This window comes from Dromiciops gliroides, chromosome 3, assembly GCF_019393635.1.
Source record: "Dromiciops gliroides isolate mDroGli1 chromosome 3, mDroGli1.pri, whole genome shotgun sequence".
Taxonomy (NCBI): Eukaryota; Metazoa; Chordata; class Mammalia; order Microbiotheria; family Microbiotheriidae; genus Dromiciops; species Dromiciops gliroides.
Genome location: NC_057863.1, coordinates 542503684 through 542521695, shown reverse-complemented (window position 1 = coordinate 542521695; position 18012 = coordinate 542503684). Strand labels below are relative to the sequence as shown.

General features: G+C 50.5%; 1 protein-coding gene across 1 annotated transcript in view; it reads left to right on the top strand.

The window, feature by feature from the left end:
• Positions 1-17716, top strand: part of PDE2A (phosphodiesterase 2A) — a 178529-nt gene extending 160813 nt beyond the window's left edge. The window contains exons 20-31 of the mRNA XM_043992733.1: positions 1031-1108; positions 3253-3375; positions 4260-4330; positions 4756-4878; positions 7512-7599; positions 7915-7962; positions 9909-9983; positions 10355-10454; positions 11702-11814; positions 13493-13531; positions 14059-14165; positions 15532-17716. Coding sequence (XP_043848668.1) covers positions 1031-1108; positions 3253-3375; positions 4260-4330; positions 4756-4878; positions 7512-7599; positions 7915-7962; positions 9909-9983; positions 10355-10454; positions 11702-11814; positions 13493-13531; positions 14059-14165; positions 15532-15745 — 1179 coding nt within the window. The 3' untranslated portion in view covers positions 15746-17716. The remainder of the gene's footprint in view (positions 1-1030; positions 1109-3252; positions 3376-4259; positions 4331-4755; positions 4879-7511; positions 7600-7914; positions 7963-9908; positions 9984-10354; positions 10455-11701; positions 11815-13492; positions 13532-14058; positions 14166-15531) is intronic.
• The last annotated feature ends 296 nt before the right edge of the window (positions 17717-18012 follow it).

Genomic DNA, 18012 nt, shown 5'->3' with positions numbered 1-18012 from the left:
GGTGCTCTATCCACTGCGCCACCTAGCTGCCCCCTCAGTAGGTTTTTATTGACTTCTTTTGTTTTTTCTATCATCTGCATCTCCACATATATATGTGTATATTCATATATATGCATATACATATGCCTGTATAGAGATAAGGATAAACATCTGTGTGTATGCCCCTTCTATCTCTCAGATTCTGCACTCATCCCCTGCCTTGACTATCTCCCGGGGTTGTGAGGAGAGACAAAATCAGGAAGCACCATCTGTGGACTTTTGCATCCCTTCTCCAGGCTTGATCTCTACCTCCTCTCTCTAAGGCTCTCCTCCCTCCCCCCACCCCAGGTCACATTATCACCAGGCCAGCCTCTTGGACAAAAGCCCTAAGAGAGTATCAGTGCATGGGGACAGCTGTCAGCTGGAGTCCAGGCACCTGTGTCCCCTCCAATAGCTTGGTCCAAATCTCCCCCTCTCCCTGCCCAGTATTGGTGGGGATAAAACAAAGGAGTGGGGTGAGGGAGGATCATGTGACTCAAGCGCCTGGACAGGGACAGCGGGGAGTAGGCACCAGGATGTTCTGAGCAGAGGAGCCTGGACTAGTGTGTTTTTTGGTCTTTACTCTTGACCATGCCAGAGGGGGATGGGGATGATGATAATAGCAACTCCTATTTATATGGTGTTTAATAAAGTACTTCCCTCTCGGTACACTGTGAGGCAGGTGGTGATAATAATGCTACCTAGTATTTATAAGGTTCATAAAGTGCTTTGCATATGTTCGCTCATTTGATCCTCACAACAACCACAGGAAGGAGATGCTCTCATTAGCCCCGTTTCATAGATGAGGAAACTGAGGCAAAGAATGGTCGAATGACTTGCTCAAGGTCACACAGATGAAAGTGTCAGAATTGGGATATGACCCTAGGTCTCCTGACTCCAAACCAGGCCCTCTTACCATCATGCCAGGCTAACCTGTCGTGGGGGAATGGTCAGGGCTGGGTGGCTTGCTTCTCTTTAAGTCCCCGTTGCCATCCCTCTTTTCTCTCCTCAGTCTCTCCTATACAAGAAAGTGAATGAAGCCCAGTATCGGAGCCACTTGGCCAATGAGATGATGATGTATCACATGAAGGTAAGGTCCTCCCTAGCCCTCCTCCACTGCCGGGAGCGGGAAGGGAGGAGCTGGCCTCTGCCGCCACTTGAGAAGTCAAAGACTACATTGGGGGGGTCGGAACAGCTTGGTCTGAAGAGGGTCGGGAAGCCTTCAGTGAGCCTCATGCACAGTGGTGTTGCGGATGGATGGGTAGAGCGGCTTAAGTGTCATGTTTGGGGAGGCAGGGCTTCTAGGGATTGATGATTTATTTAGGCTTCATTAAGTATTTATTATTAGGCATGTTAGGCATTATTATACCAAATCATTCACGTGTATTCCCTAATGATCAGAGCTGTTCAAAAGTGCATTGTGCTAACGAGCTCTTTAGGCAGAGCTGGACGGCCACTGGATTCCTGCTTGAGTGTGGGTTGGATCCCCTAGTTAGGCATCTGCTCTCTCATTTCCTTCCTCTTTCTGCCTGTGAAACATTCTTGAGCACTTACTGTGTGCAGAGCCCTGGGTATACACGTAGAAAAGTGGGACAGCCCCTGCCCTCAGGAAACTTCCCTTTTAATGGGAGAGACAACAAATAGGGAAGGTTTCAGTGGCAAGTTGTATGGAAAGGTCCTCAGTGTACAGCATCAAAGTAGGTGATAATGCCTCTTTTTTTTTTTTTTTTAAAGCAGGGCAATGAGAGTTAAGTGACTTGCTCAAGGTCACACAGCTAATAAGTGTCAAGTGTCTGAAGCTGGATTTGAACTCAGGTCCTCTTGAATCTAGGGCCGGTGCTTTATCCAACTGCACCACCTAGCTGCCCTGATAATGCCTCTTCTTTAAGGCCTTTTCATACATAAAATCACATGATTTTCTGATGATGAGTTCTCTCAGTTTCTATGCAGTTACAATCCTTCAGGCCCAGCTTCTCCCATCTTGATCCTTTCCAAACTGGGAAAGACTGGGTCCCTAGTGCTCATCTCCATGTGGAATGAATGATCCCTTTAGTGCCATACCAGCCCCTCACATTTGAGATTGACCCGTCCAGTGGGCTGGATTAGTCTCTTTGGTCTATTCTATCATCTCTGGCTCACTCAGTCATTCAACAAACATTTAGTAAGCATTTCCTACATGCTAGGTACTCTGCTAGGTATACCAAGAGAAAAATGAAATGAAGTTCCTGCCTTCAAAGAGGTTACATTCTTTTTGAAAAGACATGTTCACATACATGAATCCAAAATAAATTATCTATATATACACATATACATACACACACACATATATATTTGGTCGGGGGAGACACTAGCAGCTGGGGAGATCAGGGAAAGGCTTCAAGTAGGAGGTGTCATTGGAGCTGAGTTTTGAAGAAAATTAGGGACTCTAAGAGGAGTTTGGTAATCAGGCTTGGGTTGCCATGCCCACACTTCCATATAAACACTGAGCGAACTTGATATTTCCATTTTATGGGATTTATAACCAGAAAGGACCTTTACCTCTAACCCCTTCATTTTACAGATGAAGAAACTAAATAAGGGGCAAGAGTTAGGGGGTGGGGTGTGAGCAGAGAGTGCCTAGTCCAGGCTCCTCTGCTCAGAACATCCTGGTGCCTCAGGAGGACCTGAGTTCAAATCCAGCCTCAGACACTTGACATTTACTAGCTGAGTGACCCTGGGCAAGTCACTCAACCCTCACTGCCCTGACCAAAAAAAAAAGAGAGATACATAGGCAGTAATATTTCTGAAGCCAAATGTATTACTCATTCTATTCTTCCAAACAGCAAGGATTATTGTCCTCTTTTTATAGATGGGGAAACTGAGACACAGAGAAGTAAAGCGGTTTTTCTTTTGCCTCTTAAAAAATGTTATTGATATCTTTGATTTCTATAACATCTACATTTGAAAAACTTTAATGAGGTTCACTTAACTAGTTCACTCGATGAAGTTCATTAACTAGTATGTGAACCTAATTAGATAAAGTTTTTCAAATGTAGGTGATTTAAGTGTTAGAGCTGAGTTTCAAACCGAGGTCTCTCTACCCAAAGGATATCATTGTTTCCCTAAATGGGGTTGACTGTGGGGTATTTAGGGAGGGAAGGGGATGTTTCTATACCTTAGTGCCGGCCCCAGTTGGGTGGTGGTATGATAGATGAAGAAAGGGTTCTTCAGTGCCCTCAGCTCTGTCTCTTCTAGGTCTCAGATGATGAATACAACAAACTCCTTGGAGATGGTATCCAGCCTGTCTCAGCCATTGACTCCAACTTTGCCAGTTTCACCTACACCCCCCGCTCTCTCCCTGAGGATGACACCTCCATGGTGAGCTCACCCCTCCTATAGGCCCAGTTGTTGGATGGTCCCAACCATCTGTGCAACAAGAGGGACTTGGTTTAGACATGAAGAACTTCCCAGAGAGGGGGCATGAGAAGTGGGTCACCCAAGGGCTGTCCTGGGATGTTGGGAGTAACCTTGCTCCAGACTCCAGAGAGAAAAACTAGGACTAGCTGATGGGGAAAGTGATAAAAATAGGTAGGCTCATTTCGTCATTGTGGAAGGAAGAATTCCCAACAATTAGAGCTATTTTACAGTGGGCTTGGGGGCAGCTAGGTGGCACAGTGAATAGAGTACCGGCCCTGGAGTCAGGAGGACCTGAGTTCAAATCTGGCCTCAGACACTTAACACTTATTAGCTGTGTGACCTTAGGCAAGTCACTTAACCCCAATTGCCTCACCAAAAAAGAGAGAGAGAGAAAGAAAGAAAGAGGGAAAGAAAGAAAGAAAATATACTATCTTGATATTTCAAACTAACAAACAAACATAAAGGGGCAGCTAGGTGGCACAGTGGATAGAGCACCGCCCCTGGAGTCAGGAGGACCTGAGTTCAAATCCGACCTCAGACACTTGACAACTTACTAGCTGTGTGACTCTGGGCAAGTCACTTAACCCCAGTTGCCTCACCAAAAACAAACTAACAAACAAATACAGTGGGCTTGGCTGCCTGAGAGATCCTCTGGCATTGAAAGGCCCAAGCAAAGTCTGGGGAGGGGGCAGGGTATGGGGGGATTCCTGCTCAGGAATGTGGGGAGAAGGATGTGGGCTAAATGTGGTCACTGAGGCCTCTTCCAGCTCTGTGCGGGGTCTGGGGAAAGGTTGGTGAGAAAGGGGGGTGCTGTCAGCTTGGTAACCGACCTCCTCACTCTCCAGGCTGTCCTGAGTATGCTCCAGGACATGAACTTTATCAACAACTACAAGATTGACCGACAGACACTGGTCCGGTGTGTGCCCCCAGATTTCCTTGTACTTAGGAATCCTCTGTCTAGAGGAGGAGAGATTTCCTGCCCTTGGGAGCCCCTAGTGTGAGGGGGGATGAGGCCCTTGCCCTTGGGAGCCCCTAGTATGAGGGGGGATGAGGCCCCTGCCCTTGGGAGCCCCTAGTATGAGGGGTGGTGTGGTCCCACTGCCCTTGGGAGTCCCTAGTATGAGGGGGGATGAGGCCCCTGCCCTTGGGAGCCCCTAGTATGAGGGGGGATGAGGTCCCTGCCCTTGGGAGCCCCTAGTATGAGGGGGAGACATACCTGCTGCCCTCAGAGAATCTGCAGAGTGAAGGCATGATGGGAAGAGGACAAAGCCAGCCCAGGAGAGTTTCCTAGGGGTGGGCGAAGGGCACTCAATCCCCTCCTGATGCCTGGTTCCTATGTAGGTTCTGCCTGATGGTGAAGAAGGGCTACCGAGACCCTCCCTATCATAACTGGATGCACGCCTTCTCAGTCTCCCACTTTTGCTACCTGCTCTATAAGAACCTGGAGCTGTCCAAATATCTGGAGTGAGTGGTCCCGGCCCCCAGGCCCATAAGCTCCTCCTCTAGGGATCCCACAGTGAGGGAACTGAGGCTCAGAGAGGGGAAGGTGCTTAGCCAAGGCCATAGGGAGAGTGAGGGGCAGGGCCTGGGCTGGAGCCCTAATCCTCTGACTCAGAATGTCGGAGCTGGAGGGGAGCTGAGAGATGATCTGGTTCAGTTCTGCCATTTTACAGGTGAGGAAACAGAGGCCCATATAGGTGCACTTGCCAGAGGTCAGCCAGAGCTAGTGGAAGGAGTGGGCCAGAGCCAGCTCCTCCCCTCCCACCCAATGGTTCCTTGATCACTGTGAGCATTGGCACCTTGGAAATCAGCAAAGCCATAAATCAGCTCTGCATTTAGTGTTGGCTGATTGTCTAGGCCAGAGGTATCAAATACGTGGCAGGCCAGGGCCAAATTAAAATGTAATTGGGAAATATTTAACAAAATAACTAAAAATACAATAAAACATAATTAATATTATATTTTAAAACTAATTCGATCTGCAGCCTGTGGGTCCTTGTGTGTGGATTAGTGGCTGCTATTTCCATTCGAGTTTGACATCACTTGTCTAGACTTAAGAAAGTGATAGAGGGGGCAGCTAGGTGGTGCAGTGGATAAAGCACTGGCCTTGGATTCAGGAGGACCTGAGTTCAAATCCAGCCTCAGACACTAGACACTTAACTAGCTATGTGACCCTGGGCAAGTCACTTAACCCTCATTGCCCTGCAAAAACAAAAAAACAAACAAAAAACAGACGAACAAAACCAAAAAACAACAAAAAAAAGAAAGTGATGGGAAAGATGCCGGTAATGCAGATGAAACTTAAAGGTGTGTCTGGCGTTTTAAAAGAGGTGGTTATTAAATATTTACCAGCACATCCATGGTCAGTGTTAAAGCCAGGACCAGAACCCCAATCCCCTGACTCAATTTGTAGGATGTTAGAGCCAGAAGGGAGCTTAGATAATATCTTGTCCCCATCATTTTACAGATAGGAGGAAGTGACTTGCCCAAGGTCACATGGGTTATGCATAGCAGAACTGATACTCCAAGCATCTGGGATGGTGAAGGGTCTTGAATTCACATAATTATAAGGAGCAGTTGAAGGAAGTCGGGGTGATTAGCCAGAAAAGAAAAGTCTCCTGGGGCACACGATAATGGGTTTCAAGCCTTTGAAGGAATGTCTTGTGGAAGAAGGATCAGATTTGTTCTCCTTGGCCCTAGAGAGTAGAACTAGGTAGAGGTTACAGAGGGGGCAAATTTGAGCTTGATGTCAGGGAAATCCTCCTAACAATGAGAGCTATGGATGGGATGGGCTGTCTTGGGAGATGATGGGTTCCTCTTCCTTTGAGGTCTTTAAGCAGAGGTTAGATTACACTGCATAGAGTGCCGGGCCTGGAGTCAGTAAGACCCGAGTTCAAATTTGGCCTCAGACACTTGCTACCTGTGTGTCCCTGGGCAAGTCACTTTGCCCTGCTTGCCTCCGTTTCCTCATCTGTAAAATGAGCTGGAGAAGGAAATGGCAAACCACTCCAGTATCTTTGCCAAGAAAATCCCAAATGGGGTCACAAAGTCAGACACACTTAAGTGATTGAAGAACAACAAGACAACTACTAGTCCGGTAGGTTCTAGTGGAACTACCTTTTGTGTCTGGCTCCATCTAGACGGTGCTGAGGTCCCTCCCAGTTCTGAGATGGTGCTGTTCCAAATCCAAGGCTCTTTCTGGGCTGGTGCTGCTGCTTCCCAGCCATGGAAACCCCAGATCCCAGAACCAGAGAGGACCCGAGATGATCTAGTCGAGCCCCTATGAGCGCAAGGACCACCATTTCCCCCACAAGTAGTCATTGAGGCCCTCTGGGGAGATGGAACCCACTCCCTACTCAGGACAGCCACTTCTGCTTCTGCAGTGTTCCTTTTACCAGCATAAATCTGCCTCCAGGCAACTCCTTCCCAGCGCCCCTCATTCTACCCACTGGGGCCAAGCAGAGTGAGTCTAATTTCCCTTAACAAGGTGGCAGCCCTGCAGATATTTGAAGCTCGTGACTGGCATTTTCCCAGTCTTTCCTCCGAAGGTTAAATATCCCCCTTCCTCCTGCTCACCCTTGTCTGGCACAGTCTCCAGTTCCTTCCCCTCCTGCTCGTCAGTATCCTTCCTGAAATGTGGTCCCCAGGACTGAACACAGTCCTCGAGATGTGGTCTGACCAGGGCAGAGGATGATGGCATCATCACCTCCCTCACTCTGGACACTTTGTTGTGCCCAATAAACACGATCAAGCCTGTGGGCAAGTGTAGAGGGAGGGGAGGAGATGCAAGGAGAGCCTCACTCCAGACCCTGGCCCTGACAGTCAAGGGCAGATTTCTGTGATACCAGAGAGAGCGAGATAGTGCACGAGGAGGGCCTGGCCACGTGCTGTGGGAGGGTTGAGGTCAGAAAACTCTCTCAGCTGGAGGGGTCCAGGCCTGGAGGAGTTGGGCCTTGAAGGAATAAGGAAGGGGCTTTGCTAGGGTTCTGTCCACTGACTCAGGCCATCTCTGCAGTGCTGTTCCCCTTCCCCTTCCCTTAGAGAGTGGGAGGGGAGGCGGGTCCGCTTCCCTCTGAGAATCTCGTCTCCCCCTTCAGTGACATCGAGATCTTCGCCTTGTTCGTCTCCTGCATGTGTCATGATCTAGACCACAGAGGCACCAACAACTCCTTCCAGGTGGCTTCGGTGAGCCGCTGGCCCATCGGGGCTTCCCCCTCTCCAGCCCTTCCCATGAGGAGTGGAAGGAGCGCTTTGGGTTTCCCTAACTATCATGGGATGGGAGCCTGAATGCTTGGTCAGGACAGGAGGGGGTGCCAGCATGGGGGATGGGGAAGGGGAAGGACTAGCCCAGCCCAGGGGCACAGAGGAGGAGGCATGAGAGGGACATTTCTGGGGTCAGGTGGGCAGCTCAGGGAAAGGCCTGCCCTGGGAGATGTAGGGTAGAAATCTGAATGCTCCAGGAGTGGGCCTGACAGCTGGATGCCCTGGGGACTCTTTCAGAAATCCGTTCTGGCCGCACTGTACAGCTCCGAAGGCTCCGTCATGGAGGTAATCATTATAAAAATGACTCATTTACCAGTTGTTTTTCTCTCAACAGCTCCATGACGTAGGTAGGTAATGAAAGTATTGCTATCCCCGTATTAGAAATGAGAAGACAAACCCAGAGAGTGCAAGTGACTTGTCCAGGATCTCACAGATAGGCAGTGGGAGGACCAGGACTTGAACCCAGACTGAACTCCTCTTCCCACAAGCTGCCTGTTTTCTGCCTGTCCCCACAGACAAGTCCTCTGATTTGCCAGAAGACTCATAGGGATCCCAGGACCAATTTGGCCTTCTCTCTCTTCCTTTCCCCCCCACCTCCCTCTCTCTCTCTCTCCTTCCCCAAATCTCTTCCCAGCTGGCTCCAGAGAACCATAGGTTGGTTCTCCACTTCCCTCCCCATCTTTCCCTTCTCCTTCCTCACACCTCTACCCCAGCCAACTCAGCACCCATAGCGAGAGCTTATAGAATAAGCCTCAGTCACGTTGCACTGGGAAATAGACTTTGAGAACATTATAATTTTAGAGCTAAAAGGGACCTCGGAGTTCAATCCCTTTTTCTTTTGAAAAATTTTTATGGGGGCAGCTGGGTGGTGTAGTGGTTAGAGCATTGGCTCTAGAATCGGGATGACTTGAGTTCAAATCTGTGCTCAGACATTTATTGGCTGTGTGACACTGGACAAGTCACTTAACCCCCATCGCCTCCCAAAACAGAACAAAAATGTTTTAGTGATATTCTTCTTGTTTTTTAACTGTCTCTTCCCAATGAGTTCTCACTTTTCTCCCCTTTCCTTCCCCATTTCCCCTTCTTTCTCTCATAAGGAAACAGACTTGGGACTCAGGGGAGCAGTGACCTACCAAAGGTCACCTAGTCAGTGTCAGAGTCAGGACTTGAACACATGGCTTTTTCCTGTATGCCATGTAACTGTCTCAGAGTTGGTTTCAGGCCAGAAGGGACTGGGAGGACTTCATGGAGTGTAGGTGATACCCTAGAAGTCTGTCCCACCTCTGAACAGTGGGGAAGAAGCTGGAATGGATGGAAGGCAGTATGATGTGGTAGAAAGAACATTGCGCTCTGCGTCAGGCAGCTTGCAGGGGGTGGGGAGCTGGGTCAAGCCTACTTTTTTCAAACTGTGCAACCCTTACTCTCTCTGTGCCTCAGTTTCCCCAGGGATAAGAGGAAGGGGTTGGAATGGACTGCCTTGGGAGGGAGTGGCTTCTCAAACACTAGAGAGCTTGCAGAGGAGGTTGGATAACCCCTTGTGGTCAATCATAGGCTCATAGGGTTAGAGCTGGAAGGGGCCTCTAAGGTCTGAAGTGTAGACCCCTGGTGTCACAGGGAAGGAAGCTGAAGCCTCAGGAGGTTAGGTGATTTGCCAAGGTCCCGCACATTGTGAATGTCACAGGCGGATTTCGGAACTCACACTCCAGACTGTGCAGGAAATAGTTAACAGATGTTCCTTGTAGCTCAGAGATTCTGTGAAATTTAGGCATCACTGAGAGGGTGGGAGAAGTACATTTATTTCTAGGAATGAAGCTCTTCCTTAACTCACAAATGCGGCAGCTTCTAATTATCCAGTCATGCAAATTTGAAGTGGAAGGATCAGGACTTGAACTCAGATCTTCTGCCCCCAAGACCAGAGCTCCTCCTCCCACAGCATTCTGTTTCCTTCCTTTCATTACCTACAATTTCCCTGGTCTGACATAACACCCACAGAGAACCTGGGGGTCAGTCTGTCTTTTTCCTTTTCTTCCCCATCATTCCCCAAACCTCATCTTCCCAGTTGGTTCAAAAACCAGACCAACCCCAGTGCTTAGCAGCCCATGTTTCTTTGGCTAGTCTGGGTCTCAGCATCCCCTCTTGGGAAGGGGAGGAGAGTGGGAACAATGGGACAAAGAGCATCCAGATAGATAACTTGCACAGGGCCCCATCCCTACCTTCTCTTTCCCCAACAGAGACACCACTTTGCTCAGGCAATTGCCATCCTCAACACTCAAGGCTGCAACATCTTTGATCACTTCTCCCGGAAGGTGACATATATTCAGTCCGGGAGAGGGAGAGGGAGAGGGAGAGGGAGAGGGAGAGGGAGAGGGAGAGGGAGAGAGAGAGAGAGAGAGAGAGAGAGAGAGAGAGAGAGAGAGAGAGAGAGAGAGAGAGAGAGAGAGGGAGAGAGAGGGGGAGAGAGGGAGAGAGAGAGGGAGGGAGAGGAAGAGGGAGAGGGAGAGGGAGAGGGAGAGATTCTGTGTTCTAGGGGGTGGGGGAGGAGGATGGGGACAAACCAGAGTGGGGAGGGGGAGGTGAGTAAGGCAGGGTCTGGGGCATAGGGATCTGGAGGGTGGCAGATCTGGGGGCCCTGAGGGAGGGAGGCTGTGACCTAGGACCCATTTCCCACTCACCACAGGACTACCAGCGGATGCTGGATCTGATGAGAGACATCATCTTGGCTACTGACCTGGCTCACCACCTGCGCATCTTCAAAGATCTTCAGAAGATGGCTGAAGGTATAGCCGTCAGAGGCCCAGATGCTAGGGGTGCTTCCCATCCTTCCTTTGTACGCCTTAGAGGCCCCGTGGATAGGTGGCAGGTGGGGTGGAGGAGAGACTGACGGTTTGGAAGCTTCCATCCATTGGCCTGGAGAGAGGAGGAAGAACCCTGTGTAACAGGTGTGCCTTTGGTGTGCCTTTTTTAACAGGCCCCTCGAGCCAGGCCACCCTCCTGGGACCCCACTTTCACTACTTTGTAAAGGCCCCTGATCTCGGAATCCCAACTCTAGGCTTCCTCTGCACCTCAGCACTGGCCCCTGAGCTTGCTTGGCTCCTAGATCACCCAGGCTCCAGGCACCTCCCCCTCTCTCCTGATGCTGTCACCCAGCTGGATATCCTTAGTCAGCCATCATCTGCTCCCCTCTGCCTCCTCTCCCTTGCCCCTGCACACTCTGGACTTGAGTATTTTCTTGGCTTGATTTACAAGGAAGAAAAAAGAACAGAGAAAGATGGAAAGATTTAGGAATGATGCACCAGAAATGCATACACAAGAAATTCCCCCACTTCCAGTCTGGTTTTCCCTAAACTTCCTAAGCTGTTCTAGACCAAGGTTCCCCCAGCTCTGATCTGTCTTGGCCATCTGGATCACAGAGCCATAAACATCTATCTGGAAGAGGGGTCTTAGCATCCAACCCCCTCATTTTACAGATGAGTCTGTGAGATTTAGGTAAATGTCAAAGGTAGGATTTGAACCCTGGTCTTATTTCATAGGCTCAATGCCAATGTTGGCTTCCCTCCTGAGCCCGCCTAAGGCAGTGTCAGGGCTCACCCCCCCCACCCCCCACCCCCCCTGCCCCTGCCCCGGCAGCTCTGTAGAGCATTCACTCAGCCAATCAGGAAGCCTCCTGATGGCTTTGTCCTCTACTCACAGTATGGGGTCATCCTTCAAGTGGGAGAGCTAATTGTATCTCTGCACACTGAGGGGCAAAAAGGGAATGGGGCAGCTCTAGTCACCTGGAAGCAATGTGGCATAGTAGAAAGAGTCATGGAGTTGGAGTCAGAAGACCTGGGTTCAAATTCTACCTCTGACACGTTACTTGTGTGACCTTAGTCAAGTCATTTGGCACCCCTGGCTTCAGTTTCCTCATCTGTGCCTTGGATGCAAAGGAGGTTTTTCGTTTTATTTTAATTGGGGCGGGGGGCTGGCATCCTGACTCCCCCTCAGTCTGTGTCCCGATACGCTCTCTCCCGTTTTCTGCCTGCAGTGGGTTATGACCCAAAGAATAAACAACACCACAGCCTCTTGCTCTGCCTGCTCATGACCTCCTGTGACCTCTCAGACCAGACCAAGGGCTGGAAGACCACTCGGAAGATTGCGGTGAGGCCCCCTCTTTCCCTCTCCCTGCAGGCGGTGCTGTTTGCATGCTCCAGCTCAATCCCCGGGCCCTGAGGAGTGATCTTGGTGCTGAGCTTTGCCACTCTAAGAGGAAGGGCTTGGTTCTTAAGGGACGATGTGGCATCTGAGCTGGGCCTTGGAGCATGGGTGAATTTCAGCAGGTGAAGCTGGGACTGGGGCAGGAGTCACACCGGCATGTCAACCAGCAGCAAACGTGGGAGACGGTCACTTCTATTACGAAACAAAAAGGACCGGTTAACGCCTGCTCTGGACAGGGCCATGGGGTGTGCTGTGATGGGGAGAAGACGGACTGATAAGAGATGACCCCCATCCTTGCACAGCACCCAGCCTTGGCAGAGAACCAGACAGCTAGAATACCAGATGAGGTTCAGGGAGGGTGAACATCCACATAGAGCTGGAGATCAGAGAAGACTTCATGGAGGAGGAGACACCTGGGCCCCAAGTACTGATATATTGATAGGAGGGACATCACCCAGAGAAGAGGGAGGAAGGTGTTTTCGGAATGAGTGAATGGTGGTGGGGCAGGAAGTAGGAATGAGTGAATTTCAGAGCAGAATATCAGAACTTAAAGGGATTTTAGTCATTAGATTTGGACAGACCTGGGTTCAGATCCCAGTTCTGTTATTTACTAACTATTGTCAGTTAGTCAAGAAACATTTATTTAGTGCCTTCTATGAGCTAGGCACTGTGCTAAGTGCTGGAGATGCAAAGAGAGGCAAAAATTGTCCTTGTTCTTGTAACAGTCTCACCAAGCTCACGATCTAATGGTGGTGTGGGGGGGGCAACATGTAAACTAGGCACAAGCTATATATGCTTATATACCTGGGACTTGAAGGAAGTTGTGTGACCCTAGGCAAGTCATTTCCCCCCTTTTGTTAGCATATTTTGCCTGTTTAGAATGAGGAGTTAGACTAGATGATCTTTATTTTTAATTTATTTTTTTCAATTAGCAAAAAAATCTATTTTATAGTCCTCTCACCCCCTCCCCCACACACAATTAGGAAAAAAGGAAAACAAAATCTTCATAACAGAAATGCATAGTCAAGCAAAACAAATCCCCATGTTGAGCATGTCTCAATCCGAAGGTTGAGCCCACCTCCCACTTCTCTGTTAGAAGGTGAGTAATGGGGGCAGCTAGATGGCGCAGTGGATAGAGCACCGGCCCTGGAGTCAGGAATACCTGAGTTCAAATCTGGCCTCAAACACTTAACACTTAATAGCTGTGTGACCCTGGGCAAGTCACTTAACCCCAATTGCCTCACTAAAAAAAAAAAGAAAGAAAAAGAAAGAAGGTGAGTAATGGCCTGCTTCATCAGAAATCCAAGGTCCTTTCCAGTCCAAAATCTTATGATCATGGAAGTCCATCCTCTAATTTTATTGAGGAGGAAACTGAGGCAGAGGAAGGCAAATGACTTGCCCAGGATCACAGTTCAAGGGGCAGAGCAGGAATTTGTCCCTTCCTGATTCCCAGGGACTCAAGGGGTTTTCCCATCCTGTCAGCCCCCTCATTCTGAAGGGTTCACACATTAGTGTTGTCAGGAGGGACCTTGAGATCAGACTAAGGGGCTGGTTTGGTCCCTGAAACAGGCTCAGTTTCTTGGGGAGCAGGGGAGCTCACAGGCCTGCATTCTGCTTTCAGGAGCTGATCTACAAAGAGTTCTTCTCACAGGGAGACCTGGTATGTGTGTCCTTATCCACTGGGCAGGTGGCTGGCAGGAGCTGGGGGTCTCCACAATTCCCAACCTAACCCAGCCGTGTTCAGGGCCGGAGTTCTGGGATTCTGGGGAAGCCTTGGGGAGGAGGGAGGCTGGTTGGAGCAGGCTCAGTGCTTCCCTTACTCAGTCAGGGAGAACTTTTCCTGAGGACCAGGAAGGGAGCAGTAGGAAAGAGTAGGAAAGATCCCTACTCCCAGGGATCTCCCATTCTCACAGTGGGACAGGACTTCTCATCCCAGGGAGCCTGTAGTTTGAAGGGGGAGCCCCAGTCTGAGGGGAAGTCAGGATGTCTGCCCACAGAGAACCCCTGGAATCCCTAGAAAGAGAGAGGGGTTTTCCCAGCCTTCAGTGAGGGAGAGGCCTGGCTTGACCTGGGGAAGTTTCTAGTCTCTCCAGACTGACATTTGATTGGGGCAGCCATTCTAGGGCACAGGGGTGTAGTCGAGGCAGGGCCCTGGGGCAGAACTGGTGCTGGTTGTGTCTCTCCCAGGAGAAGGCCATGGGTAACCGGCCCATGGAGATGATGGACCGAGAGAAGGCTTACATCCCTGAGCTGCAGATCAGCTTCATGGAGCACATCGCTATGCCAATCTACAAGTGAGTGTGCACAGCGGTCTCACCTTCCTGTACCCAGGGCTTGTGAGAGGGTCAGGAGGCAGCAGTTCAGTTGGAGTCAGTTTGGCAAACCTCAGTCACTCCCCTGGCATGAGCTGGACTATGATGGGGAGGCAGAGAGAGAGACAGAGACAGAGACAGAGACAGAGAGAAAGTTATTCCTATGTTTAGGGATCTCAGCCTAGTATTGGGAAGCCGGGGAAGGGAGATGAGATATGTACATATAATTGTAATACCGGGCAGGAAGGGATGAGAGAACCTGAGAATGCAGATGCATGGCTGTGGAGGGAAAAGAGGAGGAAAGGATCATTTCTGCCTAGGGGTAGCAGTGATCCGGGACCAAGGTCATGCCTAACCTGAGTTGTGAAGATGAGTGAGATTTTAGCAAGTAGTGATGGGAGGATATTTTAGGCATGGGGGCATGACTTGAACAAAGATGTGGAGGCTGGAAAGTTTGAGGTGTGTTCAGGAAAGGGTGAATCATCTATTTCTCCTTGAACAGATGGGAAGAATGGTGTAGGGATGGGTTGGAAGGAGGAGATGAGGTTGGGACCAGCGTAGAGGCCATGGCCGAGCAGTCTGGGAAGGGAGTGTGGATGAGTGGGAAGAGAACAGTATTTGGAGTCAGAAAGATAGATTCAACTGGCCTCAGACACTTAACACACTTACTAGCTGTGTGACCCTGCGCAAGTCACTTAACCCCAATTGCCTCACCAAAATTAAAAAAAAAAAAGATAGATTCAAGTCTTGGCACTGCCGTTTGCTACCTGTGTGACCTTGGGCAAGTCATGGAACCTCTCTAGGCCTCAGTTTCCTCATATGTCAAGTGAGGGGCATTGGACTGAATGTACTCTGAACTCTCTTCCCGCCCTAGGGATAGGATTTGAAGAGCTCTCTCTCCTGGGGAGCCATGGCAAGTTCCTGAGGAGGGGAAGGGCTGGTGTGTAATGAATGAAGTAGCTGTACAAATGGGACAGAGGAGGGCAGGCCATGAGGAGGTTGTGCATTTGTCCAGGCAGGAGGGGCTGAAACTTGGGCTTAGTTGGGGCCTATGGGAGTAGAGAGGAGGGGGTGGGTATGGAGATGTCGGGAAAGGGGGCCTAGAACCTGTTAGCTGATTGGACTCAGGGATGAGGCAAGGCCAGCCAATGGAGAATGGGTTGTCAGGAGGAGCAGGTTTGAGTGGGGGACGTCATTCATACCTGAAATGCTGCTCCCCGCACTCTACAGCGGTGTGAACTCTCACATGTTCTCTTAGTGTGGGTGTGGGGTTGGGGCCTGGGCCTTGGTCTGTCTGGCCCCCAAGGGTCCTTGCTTGGCCTCATCCTCCCTGTCTCCCACCCCACAGGTTGCTGCAGGAGTTGTTCCCCAGAGCTGCGGAACTGTATGAGCGGGTGGCCACCAACCGGGAACAGTGGACCAAGGTGTCCCATAAATTCACCATCCGAGGCCTGCCCAGCAACAATTCCCTGGACTTCCTGGATGAGGAATATGACATTCAGGAGCCTAGTGACGATGGCGACAAGGTCAATGGGTGCTGCAAGCTGGACACGGAAGAGTGAGAGGGACTCTCCCCTTCCCTCTGGGGGCAGGGAAGGGAAGAGCAAGAGAAAGGACATTCCTGCCTCCCCTTCCCCCCTTTTAAAAACTCGTCCTTAGCTTCTGGCTTGGACGGTCATGTTTATTTAAGATGTTCTAGATGCCATTCCCCTCTTCCCCTCCACCCCCAGCCAGGAGCTGAGGGAGCCTTGGGGTGACATGGCACCAGCCCTTGGGTTCCCTCTCTCTGGAGGAGCCTTGGATCCTGCCTGCCCCTCTCAGTGGATCTCTGTAATGCTCCCTTTCTCCAGACTCATACTCATGATTCACTTGATCCCTCAGGGCAGCCTGGGTGATTTCTCCAACATTCCCCCAGTTAGCTCTATTGGCTTGGGGCTCGTCCTGCATCTCTGGGGATTTGAGAGGGAGGCTTGTGGTCTTTGTGGATCTGACCTTCCAAGGGTTGAGTGAGCCGTGGTGGAGGGGTGAGGAGCAGGGAGAAGAGGAGGAAGGAATCAACTTTAAATTATCATTGACTTGGATGGTGACAAGTAAAGATCAGGAGGACAGAGCTGATTCTCCTGTCCAACTCCTTTATTTTATAGAAGAGGAAACTGAGGTTCTGAGTGGAGAAGGAACTTGTCTAAAGTCACAAAGGGGGTTAGGTGTCAGGACTGGGATTTGAGCCCAGGGCCCCTGACTCCCAGGTTCAGGTTCTTTCCGCTGCACCATGCTTTGTCCCACATGTGGGACAAGACTAGCATGAATATGGTAAGAAGCCCTTTTTAGTTAGTGTCTAAGGGTTACAGAGCCCTTTCTGCACCACCACCCTATGAGGCAGGTCAGGAAAGTAAAATTACCCCCTTTTTATAGATGAAGAGACTGAGGCTCCTCAAAGTTAAGTGACCTGTCTGGCTCCTAAGCCTGAGGGAGGATTTGAACTTGGATCCCTCCTGACTCTTGAGTTCATTGCTCTTTCTGGGGCATCTCACTCCCCCTTGTGAAGACAGGGAGTCAGGTTCTAGACCTCTTCCTCCATCTGTCCTCAGCTGTGTCTCTGTGGGCAACCCTGATGCTGCTCTAATGAAGCAGCTCTCTGAACCTGTTCCCTACCCTGGAGGTTAGGGGGGAGGCCTAGCCATCCCCAAGGAGGGCAAACCCTCCCGCCATCCAGGCGTAGGGTGTGACAACAGAGCAGGCCCATTCCCCGCTTGTCCAGCGAACACAAGGGAGGCAATTTATCCTGGCTAGGAGCAGGGTGGAGGATTGCGTGTCCTTCTCCTCCCTCCTCTCCCTCCAGAGGGCTTTAGCTTGGGATTCAGAGAGACAGAAGGATTCCTAGTAGTGAGAAGGGCACTGAATGGGGAGTTAAGTGACCTAGGTTCTGGATGGATCATGAGATCATAGACTTAGAGGTGGAAGTTTCCCTACCTATAAAGTGAGGCAGTGGGGGGTGGGGGGAAGAGGGTTGGACTTGGTGGTGTCTCAGACCCAGGCAGGAGGCGTCCTCACACTTTGACAGCTTTCCCAGAGATGGCAGCTTGCCCTAGTGGATCCCAGGGACCAGGGCACAGCCCCATCACACCGGGAGTCTAAGTACAGCCCCCTGGCCAGTGAGTTGGAGGAGCCCTGGACCTTCAGCCCTTCTTCACTCTCATCCCCCAGACAGATCGTTAGCTTCTCAGGCCTGGGATCTCCATCCCTTTCTTGCAGCCATCCAGAGAGAGGGACCCAGTCCTTGAGCCCCTCTGGGCCTTGCTGCATAGCTGGGGCTGAAGCCCCAGCTAGGACTGGACTCTTCTCTGTGCTGAAGGCCATATGCCCTCCCTTCCCCTCTCCCCCTCTGGCCACTGCCCCAGGGCCTGGGGAGATGCCATAGGAAACAAGGACTGGGCACTGCCACCCCTATCCCCATTTCTCTCTTTTTCTGTCTTGTCTCTGTCAGTGTCTCTGAGTGGGTGTTGTTGGGGCGGGGGCAGAGCTGGGCAGGGAGGGTGCGGGGTGGGGGGTGGTGGGGGCTGGGGAGAGAATGGGTTCATTTGCCTTATCTATTCTGAGTTGCCTTTAGAGAGACTCGTTTTTTTGTATCTGACTCCGTAGGGCTCTGTGCAGATGTTGTAAATGGTCCTGTTGGCTGATTGCTTTGTACATGAGAATAAATCTATTTCTTTCTATCAAATTCTGGGAGAGGACTCTTTTGAGGGCTGGGTGGGGCTGGGGGAGAAATAAATGTGATTTTTTTTTTTACCCATTACATACCTGTGCCAAACATAAAAAGCCTAATCCTTCT